General features: G+C 33.6%; 2 protein-coding genes across 2 annotated transcripts; one reads left to right on the forward strand and one right to left on the reverse strand.

Annotated features, from left to right (window-relative positions):
• The first annotated feature begins 1,530 nt into the window (after positions 1-1,530).
• Positions 1,531-3,804, forward strand: LOC110899678 (homeobox-leucine zipper protein HAT4). Its single transcript, XM_022146568.2, has 4 exons — positions 1,531-1,815; positions 2,220-2,536; positions 2,627-2,706; positions 3,169-3,804. Exons 1-4 carry the CDS (start codon positions 1,644-1,646, stop codon positions 3,515-3,517), a joined length of 918 nt encoding a protein of 305 aa, XP_022002260.1. The 5' UTR covers positions 1,531-1,643; the 3' UTR covers positions 3,518-3,804.
• Positions 3,805-11,128: 7,324 nt separating this feature from the next.
• LOC110899677 (putative RING-H2 finger protein ATL21A) lies at positions 11,129-12,242 on the reverse strand. Its single transcript, XM_022146567.2, has 2 exons — positions 11,576-12,242; positions 11,129-11,462 (listed from the first exon to the last, which is right to left on the reverse strand). The coding sequence occupies exons 1-2, from the start codon at positions 12,156-12,158 to the stop codon at positions 11,335-11,337; spliced, it is 711 nt and encodes a 236-aa protein (XP_022002259.1). The 5' UTR covers positions 12,159-12,242; the 3' UTR covers positions 11,129-11,334.
• Positions 12,243-13,679: the final 1,437 nt, after the last annotated feature.

Genomic DNA, 13,679 nt, shown 5'->3' on the forward strand with positions numbered 1-13,679 from the left:
ACTCATGATGACACAATGGATGGACCAGATGAGGTATATGGTTTTGGCCCCACATGTGATGTCCTTAAGCTTTACCTCTGGATGTGAATGCTCATGGGTACACCTCCATGTTTCTTTTATTAATTTGAGAGCTACTTTTTTAAAAATATGTAAGATTGATACTTATTGGTCTCCCTACTTTAAGGTCTAGCCAAAAAAGTTCCATTCATTTTAGAAAATAGATGTTACTTTAAAAAAAGAAAAAATCATTTTATACTTCATGTATGCCATACTTTCACTCTAAAGATTAGATGAGACTGTCTAGTCAAACTAGTTTTTTTAACGGCCTACGGTTAGGATGTCGCTAACTGGGATAGTAGTTAGTATGTTAGTATCAGCAAGTTATTATTAAAATTCTTCTATGTCTGAATTTGAACTCTGGACCTCCAAGAGAAGCACTCACCCCCCCCCCCCCCCCCCGTCCCCGCCTTAACCAATAGGTTAAGAGATCATTGGTGTCTAGTTAAACTAGTTCCACCAGCTAAGCCATCAATTATGTTTTGGAGACCATACGCCTAGTTACAAAACTAGTCAAAATATCACGTCTAGTTACAAAACTAATCAAAATATGATTAAATGTGCGAGACTTTTGCCAACTACCCTTATAACATCTTTGTGTTTTATTTCGACTTAGTAACATATAATAAGAACTCTTGCGTTTAACAACTTCAACAAAATCCGTAGAATTTTTTCCGGATTTCAAAATTGGTCTAACCGGTTCAACAGGTTTAATAAAGAGATATTGGATTTAAATAACCCAAACTTTCAGCAATTGACCGATAATACTCCCAACTTTTGATTTGTACCACAACATTTCCAATTTTCAACTTATTTTCATTTAGCACTCCCAAACTAGCTGAACTCTAATCTAGTTAGTTTTTTTTGTTGATGTGGCATTTTTTTTGCTGACGTGGCCATTGACATGACGATTTTTTGCTAACGTGGCATCTGATGTGCCACTTGATTAGTGACGTGACAGCTGACGTCAACTATCTGGGTTAGGGTTTAGTTAGTTTGGTAAAAATTGGTTAAAAGTTGGAAGTGTTGTGGCACAAATTAAAAGTTAAGAGTGTACTCGATCGATTGTTGAAAGTTTGAATTATTTAAATCCAATATTCCACTTTAATAAAAGTGCCATTTTTAGAAATTGACATACTTTCATAACAAAATAAATTTTATTATTATCCTTATTTTTTTTTGAAAAGTAATTTGTTTGATAAATAGTTCCACATATTATTATTCTTCTTATGAAAAGATAAAGATAAATTCGATAAAGGTAAATTCTAAATAGTAACTAACTATTTAATAAAAGAGTCAAAGGTCAAACAATAAAAAGCACTTGGTTGCATGCACATACGGTCATAAAAAGTCCTTGTCTCCTTCACAACAAAAAGACACACACATCTCTCTCTCTCTCTTATAGCTCGGCTTATACGGCTTGGTACCAAGCCGCCACACCTTCTCTCATCTTTCTATATAACCCCGTTCATCACCCCCTGATTGCAGTCAAACACTCTCAATCTCTCTCTTGATCTCCATACCTCAAAAACACCTGTTCTTATCAACCTTAATCCCAAACATATAACAAGATTTTTGTTCTGTAAATGATGGCTGAGAAAGAAGATTTAGGCTTGAGCCTCAGCTTGAACTTTCCGGCAGCCGCCGACCGAAATCCGTCCTCTCTACACCTGAATCTGACCCCAACGTTGCTTCCGTCTTCGTTTAATCTTCCCGTTAGAACGCCTAACTGGCCCGATTCGTGTCCATCTTCATCAGGTATTCATTGGTTTACAATCGAGCCATGTTAGGTGTAAACATGTAACACCCTAGTCAAATCTCATATAGTTCTTTTCTGTCATGTTATATCCATTGGATTTTACATAACAGAACAGATCTATAATAACTATTTTATTAAATTATTAAAAATTATAATTTTATCTGTTATGTCCACTGGATATTACATATTACAGAATAAATTAATAATAATTCTTTAATGATTGATTTATTTAAAATTTAAAATTTATTATTTATGTGTTATGTTCTATTATGACATTACATTACATAACAGTACAACAGATCTATAATAACTGATCTATTTAAAACTTTAGATCAACAAAATTTAAATTCTAGTAAATTTAGACTACTTTAATCGGATAACTGAACCGAATTATTGCATGCAGATCGGCACAACGCTGACGCGTTTAAAGTCGAAACGAGGTCGTTTCTAAAGGGGATTGACGTGAACCGGATTCCGGCGACGACAGCGGAGGCGGAGGAGGAGGTCGGTGTCTCCTCCCCGAAGAGCACCATATCGAGCATCAGTGGGAAGAGGAGCGAGAGAGATCTCCCGAACGAAAACGACGTCGGCGAGAGATCGTCGTCTCGAGGCGGCAGTGACGACGAAGACGGCGATAACAGCCGAAAGAAACTCCGGCTTTCAAAGGATCAGTCGGCGGTTCTAGAAGAAAGTTTTAAGGAACATAACACTCTTAACCCTGTAAGTATGCTTTAGATGTTGTACGGTACAAGTTTTTAGACAACGAGTAAAAACCGGTTTTTATATTTCTTTTTCTTTTTTTTTTTACAGAAACAAAAGCTGGCTTTGGCTAAGAGGCTTGGATTGAGACCAAGGCAGGTGGAAGTTTGGTTTCAAAACCGAAGGGCAAGGTTAGTAATTTTGTTATGTTTAAAGGGTATTAGTGTAATTTGGTTTTTCAGAAACACAATAATGTGTCACCAATATGTTAAGCATGAAATTACATATCATGGTCTGATAAAAGTTATGGTCGGAATTGCTCAATATGGTATTGAGAAATGAGAAATGATAAATAAAATTTATATTGTTTTAAAATAAGTAGTTTTTATTAATTTGTTTTATAGAGATTTTTTCATAACCACATAATCTGAAATAAAAAATGAATATAAATAATAGAGGTTGAACGCACGGTTCAGGTTACACTAACGATTCCAAGTTTTAAACCGAACTGAATCACTAAACTGTTTAATCGCGAAAACTGAACTGTTTAGATCTCAAACTGGCCTACTATGGATTATTGTCTTGTGAAATTCCAATTATGTCCTTGGAAATGATTTAAGTTGCTAAACTATATTACTTTGATGACTTTGCAGGACAAAGCTAAAACAAACAGAGGTGGATTGTGAGTTTTTGAAGAGATGTTGTGAAAATCTAACAGAAGAAAACAGAAGGTTACAAAAGGAATTACAAGAACTACGAGCTTTGAAACTCTCCCCGCAATTCTATATGCAAATGGCGCCTCCTACGACCCTCACTATGTGCCCTTCGTGTGAGCGTGTGGCGCCACCACCATCGGAAAAGCCGATCAACCACAAACACAACATGCCTCGCCTCACATCCGCGAACCAAATCCACCACCGAGCATTACCGTTTCACCCATGGCCAACACCTGCTAACCAGGTCGCTCAAAGACAGATGGGTGGACTTCACCCACGATCATAAGGACATTTTGGTTATTTTATGAATGAGTTTAAGATATGATAGGGGTTTGGTTGGTTGATTAGGATCTAGAGATTTGGTCTAGTTGACCAATTAATATTTGGGGGGTCATGTTTACTTTGAGAGTTAGTTCTTTGTAATTTTATATCTTAGTGTTATAGTATTTAAATATTCTTTCTTCCCAATTTCATGAAGAGAAGAAAACGACAATACTCATTGTTTAAATGGGAAGGAAGAGACGTGTTATTAGGTTGTAAATTCCCTTCACTAATTAATCATTTTTTTATTCTCAACTGTTACATTTTAGTCTTAATTTTATAATAAGGACATGTAACTTTATTAATACTAAAATATTAATTTTATAATAAGGACATGTAACTTTATTAATACTAAAATAATATTGATTGATTAAGTTAATTAGAAAATATATGTTGATTAAAATATTGCTTTAATGATTACTATAGAAAATATTTTAGGTTGATTTGGTAAGAAGTTACAATCGAGTTTTAAGATTCATTTTCACAATCAACTTTTTGGGATTTTTTTACAACTTTTAACATATAATATATAATATATACAACATATTTATATACAAAATGTAATCAATTTCTTATCAATTGACAATAATATTATTTTAATAACAAAAAATATAAGTTTAACATCTACTGTTATAACATAACTGTAATCATGGACGAAGCTTTTAAGGGGCGGGAGAGAACGACCGACCCCCCGACCTTTTCGATTAGTAGTGAAGAGTATGTAGTTTTCGTATATAAATTTTTGGGTATATACGTTTTCGACCCCCCGGTTTTATAGAAATTTTTAGGTCCGTTAACTTCCGCCCCTCGGTCAGAAATCTCAAGCTTCGCCTCGTATAATCAAAAGTTGACCGTTCTAAAAAGTATCAAAATTGATATAAGGTGTTATTGTATGTTAATGAACATTTAAAAATTTTCCTTTGATGCACTAACTTTTAAAACTTATGATAAAACAAGTAAGTTGGTGACATGTCACCGGTTTCACTAAGTATAATAACAATTTATGTGGACTTTGATACATTTTGATGTAATTTATCATAAGAAAACATTAAATAAATTATATTATAACGTTAACCTAATACATTAACAGACAAATTTGAAAGCAATTAAGTTGGTGACATGCCATTTGTTTCATTATATATAATAGCAATTTATGTCCATTTCAATATATTTTAAGGCAGTTTACCTAAAAAGAAATATTAAATAGACTTAGTTATTAGTTATAATGATAAAGAGAATGAGATTTAGAAAGTTAAACACGTCAAAGAGAAAGAAATATTAAATAGACTTAGTTATTTGTTATAATGATAAAGAGAATGAGATTTAGAAAATTAAACACGTCAAAGAGAAATTTTTGATGTTTGCCACATATTGTAACAACTTAAGTCAAATTTGATATGTATTGATGTAATAAATAATTTGCCACATATTGTATCAACTTAAGAGAAATTTTTGATGAGTGCGGAATAATTTTTAAGATTTTAGGCCCTATATATATAAAAAAATCGGTTCATAACGGGTCGTATTGGGTCGGGTCATGTAAGACAAAAGAACATCAAACTAAAATTTATATAATCATCAAAATCACGCCAAACGTCATTACACACGTATTTAAACTTGTGCCCTATAGGTTTTATTTTTTGAAATCTATCCAAAATATCATCTAGATACTAAACACTTCATTAGTTCATTACATTCTTAATCATGGTTCCTATCACATATAAATCGCTCCATAAGTTCATAAAACAGCACTAAACAGTTAAATAAAATAAAAATCATGTTCAACTATAGTCCATAATTTTCAGTTTTATTTTCAAACATTCAAGCCCTAGTATTATTTGTTAATTACTTGTAACTAATCATTTAAACAAAAAAACTATAAATAAAACAACAAAATCATTTAACTACAACTCTAGAACAACCAAAAACACATTAAAAAACTTAAAAAGATCAAACTCTTATACATCTATATTTTCTCCTAAATATCACATAAAAAAACAAAAAACTCAATAAGAAAACCATACTAGTTTTATATCGGAATTCTGGCGTAACATGGGTCGGTCCTGCCGGAATTTTGGTTTTTCCGGCAAAAAGAAAGTCGTTCGGTCATGAGCAGTGACGTCAAGTCGCTGGAAGGTTTTTTTTTTTTTTTTTTTTTTGTGGGATTTGGAATTGGAATGGGTGGATGGGTTTGGGTTATTTTATTTAGTCCAAATTTCTTTGGGTTGGGTAAATAAAATAGATTTTAGATTGTGGTTTAATTAGGTTAAGGAATTAAGTGAATAAGTTATATAAATTGTGTTATATACTTATATATTAAATAATAATCAATGTTTATTTTTTTATAAGTTCATAATAATTTTTTTCTAAGTGGGGCGGTTAAAAATTTTTCAAGGGGTGCGGGTGAAAAATTCCAAGAGATGCAATCGGAATTTTCGGTAAAAAATAACACTAAAAATTATTTTTTCAAATGGTGCGCCCGCCCACCCACAGTTTGGGGTGGGTGCGCCCCTGAACATATATAGCTTTGTAATCCATTCAATTCTTAGGGAATATGGAACACGTCAAGGATGGAATGGGATGGATGAGATGGAACACGGTATCGACGGGAAAACCAAACAGCTCCATTACCAACTTTTTGCATCCTGATCTATAGCTTACTCGTGATCGTAGAAACAAATCGTTATTAGATTTCTTTGAATGATAAACGAACCTAATAAGAGATCTGAATTATTAAATGCTGAATCAGTAAGAGGTCTAAATTATGAAGAGCCAGTATAATGCTTAACCGTTTAGAGTCAAATGTCTGACCAATTCAGATGAGTGGTCTTAACCATTCAGAATTAGTATAATGCTTAACCATTGAGAGGCAAATGTCTGAACCATTCAGACATCTGCTCGTGAAACAAACAGTCTGAACATTTAAGTGCTAAACCAATAAAAGGTCTGAACCATTAGGAGCCTTATTAAGAGGTAAACTAACAGCCCCTAAGTTGGTGAGAATACTAGGGAAATGAAAACAATACTGACGTTAAGTTACATCTGTTTTTTTTTTTTTTCATATGGTTTTATCAGTTCACTTATGAGGTAAGATAGACGGGATACAAATGAACAGGTCGGTTTTTTAGCTAATAAAACTCTACCGGTTTTGCTCGACGTGTTTTTTAACACCAGGTTAACTAGTTAAACCAATAAATTCAGAACTCTCAGCTTGATTTTTTTTTTTTTTTTGAACGGCAAATTTGGATCACTGACGGACCACTGGAGTATCATTGTGCCACCAGCAGAACCACCCGATCATATCCATCTCCATTAGGCAATAATGCCTATACACCAATTCAGGAGGAAACCCAATACATCTGGGAAAAACCCCCTTTGTGGGAATCGAACTCATGATCTAATGGTCATAAGCCTTATCCCACCACCAAAATACCACTAGGCTATAATGCCATGGGTAACTCTCAGCTTGATTACCCGTAGAATTTTTAAAACATGATCATTACAAATTTTTATTGTTTTTCCTTAAAACCAAACTCTGGTCAATATTTGATTATAAGAAAAAAAATTAAAACCTAAAAATATATATATAAACACATACCGACATATTCAAAGATGTACAATGCGTTTTTTCTTTCTTCATAATTTGAAGTCAATACAAATAATTCGATTTTGAAAATTTACACACAATTTACTTAAAGTCAATTTCTAATGAACCCTTTTTTGACTTAAAATGGACGTATGTATCACAACTTTAGTTAATTGACTTTGAAAAATATTTGGTAGAGAAATATTAAATAACTCATGGCTAGCACTCTCCGTCTCTCCAAATTAATAAAACACGTTAAAAAGAAAGAAAATCACAAACACGCTATTTTTTTTTTTTTTATAATTTTATCATAAGAAGCGAAATTGCTATGAATACACGAATGAATTTTACATATCAACGTGTTCATAAATTGTGAGATTTTTTGAATAAAAATATCTGACAAACATAATTAAAGGTAATTGATAGATAATTTATACATGTAATTTCTGAGATCTACGTGGTTTTTTTAGGTTAAACAATCATAAAAAAAAGTAACCAAAAAAAAAAAAAAATTCCAATGCATATATGACGATTCACAAATATATGGTATATTTATGGGATTTTTCATTGTATTTCACTAAGAGAGGACGGGGTGGTGCGTGAAAGTATCACGGCCACCATCCATCACTCGTTATATCGGCCACCGGTCATAACATTAACGCGTTAATGTGCAACGAAATCATATTTCCGTTATTTTCTTCACGCGTTATGGTTTGGTTTTGTGAGTGGATTTGTTGGTTGGGGGTAAATTGTTGGGTGTGGTGATGAGTGATGACCACCCCCACTAAAAATGGTTGTGAGTGATGGAAAAATGGTCGATGACATGGCGAAACTTGATTGGTGCTTGTGAGTGATAAATTCTATCACTAGTGAACCACCCCCCCCCCCTAAGGCCACACGGGGTGGCATCGTTATTTACCGTGATAAATTTCTATCACTCGTGGAACACCGCCCCGCCCAATTCCATAACGAGTGATAGAGTATCACTCGTTATATATATAACGCGTTGAAAAACTTTAGTGATGAATGTGTATCTTGTACATTGTGCATTAATACTTGTACATCGGAATCCCATCACTAGTGATACCACCCCTCCCCCCTACATTTCTATCACTAGTGATAGAATATTGGGTGATGACATGGCATGATTTGATTGGATAGTGGGAGTGATAGAAACTATCACTAGTGAACCACCCCTCCTCCCCTAAGAGGTAAAATTTGTTTTGATATTTATTCTTTTCAAAAAATAAATATAAATAATCTAATTATAAATATATTAAAAAAATTACTTTGTCAAATCATTTAACTAGTCTAAGAAAACAGTCAAAATAGTAACATAGAAATATAATTAGTCAAACACAAACAAAATTTCTAATTTACATAAGTCAATGTGAAAACTTGAAGAAGCTATCTTGACTATAATAACAGAATAATATTATTTATGCTATGAGTCACAAACAAATTATTTTGCGAGGTAGTGGTTGGGGAAAAATCTGATGTTTTTTGTGACCCAAGTTCGACTCTCACTCTCCTCATTATTTTCTGCGGCGAGGTTTTACCGATTATTGCACTGTCATGCCTTCGGGCGGGTGGAGGTCGGGTTTCCACGCATCTAGGAGAACCAAGGGGCTGGCGGCGGTCGAGTAGTTGACCTTGGCCACAGCGGCCGGTGTCACGGTGGTTGGCACGTCGTTTTCTTGCCGTTCAACAAAAAACAAACAAATGATTTAATAATTTCATCAGGTAAACACATTGAATAATCGATGTTTTTGGTCAAAGAGAGATTTGGAAATCTTTAAAACCGATAAGTGTTAAAAGTTTACAAGTCTATACTAAGTTGACTTTTCTAACGACTTCATTTATTTATTATCCATTGGGTCTTGAAGTTGAACCCCTCATTTTTTGAGCCTGTCAGCTTGTGCAAAAGCCCAGCCAAAAACTAGTCTTGAGCCCATGCATTTATATCATTGTTAGTTTTATTGTATCATTGTATTTGTAATTGTAGGCATCCTATTACAAATTGAGGTTAAGACATATTTTGAAGATAGTTTTATAACAAGTAGTGAGATTAAAAAGCGTAACACAACTATTTATTAATAAAAATAAAGATACTTTTACAAATTATATGGACAACACATAGTTAGTTTCATACCCGATCATTTACGATATTTGAGAGTTGATTTTTATTACTTGACCGTTCTCTGTTGATGAAATTTTAATCCTTTGTCATCGTTTGATCTTTAAATCATCAGTATCTAGCCCACTTATAGATATATACAACACTAGTCAAAATTTTAATTAACCATGGATACGAGAGAAAGTGAGCTCATAAGAATGCCTTTATTTCAAATATCATTATTGTGTTCTACGCATATTAACTATAGATGAGAGAAGTAATTCCAAGACGGACAATCTTCAGAGAAGTCTTTACTTAAAAACATTAAAGAAACCTCATGAAATACTTTGAAAAGGTTAATCTTGAATTAGGAGATAAAGATAAAAAAAGAGTTATAGATAATTTTAATGAATTATTGGCTTAAATTAGATTGGTTTATTTAGTTGGTTACTCCGTTTGTCCAGTGGGTGCCCCGAAAGTGCTCGGGATTGATTCTGTTGGCCGTTTAAAAAAAAAAGTTTATTTAATTAAATAAAGTTCGAGTTGGGTTAGGACTAGAATGAGTTTAGTATAAATAGATGGTTAGGGTTATTATATTGGTGTGCTTTTAATTGATAAATAGTAAAAGAGTTAAACAATTCGTTCAATCTCGTGTTTTTTATGTTCGATTAAGAGTCTGATTTCCAACATACTTGTGGACAAATGTGTAATATTAGTTAGTATTACGGATCCGATGTTATGCATTTGTCAACTAAAGGATGTTTGCCTTAAATTAACATCAACCAATTATAGTTTTTTTAGTTTTTACCTATTGTGGATGTAAGCCTAGTCGTGTAGAAGGTTCCCTCTAAAAAAAGTGGATTAAAAATTGTGGATGTAAGCCTAGTCGTGTAGATGGTTTCCTCTAAAAAATTGGATTAAAACTAAACTCATTGTCATATCACACGCTATGTTACTGTTATATAAAAATTTTCTCATTAACTACATACCTATTAACAATGTGTTGTTGATTAACAAAACACCTAATACCAATAAAATAAAAAATAATAAAGAAAACAAGACATGTGATTGGTTTAGATTGGGTGGACCCTACCATCATTACCTTTTCTTCCTATTAACATAATCTCCGTTAACTACCACGGTTAACTGAGGGGGGGGGGTGCTGTCGTTAACGGCCTACGTGACACTGTTAATAGAGCCTTAGTTAACCCACAACAACTAGCCTAAATCATGATCAACAACTTAAATCATGATAACAACACAATTAGTTATCGAACACCAAATTCTCATCTTTATCTACATAAAACCAACCAAAAGTAGTCTTAGAAGTTTTCAACTGATATTATACAATAGAATCTTTCTTTTCCACATTCAGTCATCTTTTTCTAATCGCAAACTAACCTACTCTTAATCTACTCCTATTAACCACCACTACTTGCTCTTTACGGGATTCAAACCCTTCACCTCTGGAATAAAGAAGAGACACCGTATCACTACACCATGTCCCTTAAGAACCGCTCAGTTAGAATCTATTAATGATAAATTATAATAAAACAACTTTGATAACTACACTTATCACATCAACAACGTTCATTGTGTCCACTCAACACGTAAACAACCTTCATTGTGGATTTTCTTAAATTACGTACTAAAAAGGGAATTCTTGGGAGCTAAGAAAAACAAAAGTAACTCTTGATTTTGATTGATAACAGGAAAGTTTGTGAATGATTTGGTTCAACATAGTACCCTTTTGTTTCTTTTTGTCACCATTTTTACAATTCTACCCCTGTTTTTTCTCCTTGTGACTACGACAACTCATTGAGTATACTTTTATGAAATTTCCAAGACCATTGACCATTGACCAAAGATGGCAATTATATACAAAACAATACTAAAAAAAACCATATTTTGCAAGTTTAGAAAGGGATATGAAATTAAAAAAAAAACATTCTATACAAAACAAGAATCTAAACAAAATAATTCCTTTTCTCACTAAAAGTTTTAACCGCTAACTATCATATAAACCTATACGACCAGTACCGTGTCGGTCCCGGCTCGACTGGTCTTAACCGGACTCTAATCACAACGTTTCAAGATCTCCAAGTAACTTCTCCCATTCATCTTCGCTAATTCTTGATTTCTTCCAACAATAAACCTTCACACACCCTAATCCCACAATCACCAAAACCAAAATCACCACACTTAATCCTGCAAAACAAAAACCAAAACCAAATCAAATTAATAACCAACTTTTGACTTTTCAAAATCAATGATAAAAAAATCTTGACTTTTGACTTCAAAAGTCAAACCAAAGTCATTACCTCCAATTATGGATTGTACACCAAATTCTCTTCTCTCTTCTGCAAAATCCATTACACCATCAGAATCCCAACTCAAATCGAGCCCGAAACTATCATCCGACACGTACGAACTATACCCGAATGGAATCAAAACAGTTTTCACAACCTCACAAGACTCATGAACATCTAAAGATGACTCAACAACATAAACATGGTGTGTAGCACCACTCAAACATGGAACCTCTTCGAAAGAGGCCGAAAGATTAACCGAGCAATTCCAATACGTGTAGTTCTTAACGACATGATAATACCGAAACGGTGTACGATCAAGATCAAGATTCAAGAACACTTCAAACACACAATCTTTCGGGTCGAATAAGGTGAGTTTTTTGGGGTCATAAGTGATTGTTTTCACACCCAATTCACCATAATTTGGAAAGTTGATCATGGTGTGGTTGTGTTTGCAAAATGAGTTGACTTTGAATGGAAAATGGATGTAGGGTTTGTCATGTTTGCATATTTTGGAGGTGAATTTGGCTTCAAGAACATTGATGAATGTGAAGAAGATGAAGAAGATGAACATGAAGAGGTTGAAGGGTTTCATGGTGATGTCTGAATTGTGTTCAAGAAACCTGTAAAAAGATTGTTTTGGGGATGAGAGGTTAAGTGTAGGAGATGATGTAGTGGTTATTGTTAATTGGTTATTTTAATTTTAAGTCTTTATTATATTGGTGAGGCTGAGTCAAGAATATGGTACAACTTGTGATGCGTGGAGTACAAGTGGATATGTTATTGGGTTGTATAGTGGAGAAAAGAATTTCATTTTCGAGTTAATGATATTTGACCAGTAGTTTAGAAAATTAAAAAGTCTTGTTACTATTGTTGTAAAGTACACGGCGGCTGTAGTGTAGGGGCCAATATATGATATACACACTTTTTTTTTTAATTTTTTTAAGACCATTGGTTATTGGGAGGGTAGTCTCTTTGGAGACTACCCGTCACGTAGGCGCCACGTAATCACGGAGGAGGATAGTCTTTTTGGAGACTACCCAAGGGTGTGGGGACTAGCCAAGACTACCCCACCACTAGTCAGATGGGGGGCCCACCACCAAAGCCCCGTCTCCACCGTCGGTATTCCGACGCCAAAGCCGTGACGGGCCCCTGGGGGCGGTGTTGGATGTGCCCAAAAGAGGGGGACGGGCCTTTAACGGACCCCATACCCATTGGTCTAAGGGGATACTCAAGTAGACAAAGTAATGTATAGTTTTTTTAACGACAAATTTGGATCATTGACGGACTACTGGAGTATTATCGTATTATTAATGGAACCATCCAATCATATTCATCTCCACTAGGCAATAATGCCTATACCAAATTTGGATCATTGACGGACTACTGGAGTATTATCGTATTATTAATGGAACCATCCAATCATATTCGTCTCCACTAGGCAATAATGCCTATACCAGGAGAAAAATCCAATAAATCTGGGAAAAGCCCCCTTTATGAGAATCGAACCCAAGACCTAATGGTTGTTAAGCATTATATCACCCCCAAAATCTCACTTAATCATGAAAATCACATAACCATTTATCATTTATACTTAGTATTCAAGATTTAGTCACATTTACTTAGTCAAGAAAATGAAACATAGTGTTTGCCTCTGTAAAACTAGTAGGAGTTTAAATCTTTGAAAATATAAGAGTAGTATAAGTTTAAATCTTTGAAAATATAAGAATATATGGTATTTAGTTATAATAAAAGTAAAAAAAAAAACACAATAAAATACAAGCTTATGATTATGATTAAAGTAATAGTTATATATGTTTGTGTGGCTTTTTTTAGTTCTCAAGTTAAAAAATTGTGTTGTATGGAGTGGAAGTTTCAGAGTAAAGCAGTATAATTGATGAGTAAAGGAGTATAATTGATGTGTGTAAAATATAAAACTCTCCTACCATATAAATTATATAGGTGTACTTTCTATAGTATTCTAGTAAAACTATATACCTTATATTATCACTACCATTTTTAAAACAACATCAATAATTTCACTGATCAAATCAATTGTCTATTGTAAATTTGACAATTCATTTTTTTAGTTTGATTAGAATACAAAATGTATTTG

Source organism: Helianthus annuus, chromosome 13, assembly GCF_002127325.2.
Source record: "Helianthus annuus cultivar XRQ/B chromosome 13, HanXRQr2.0-SUNRISE, whole genome shotgun sequence".
Classification (NCBI taxonomy): domain Eukaryota; kingdom Viridiplantae; phylum Streptophyta; class Magnoliopsida; order Asterales; family Asteraceae; genus Helianthus; species Helianthus annuus.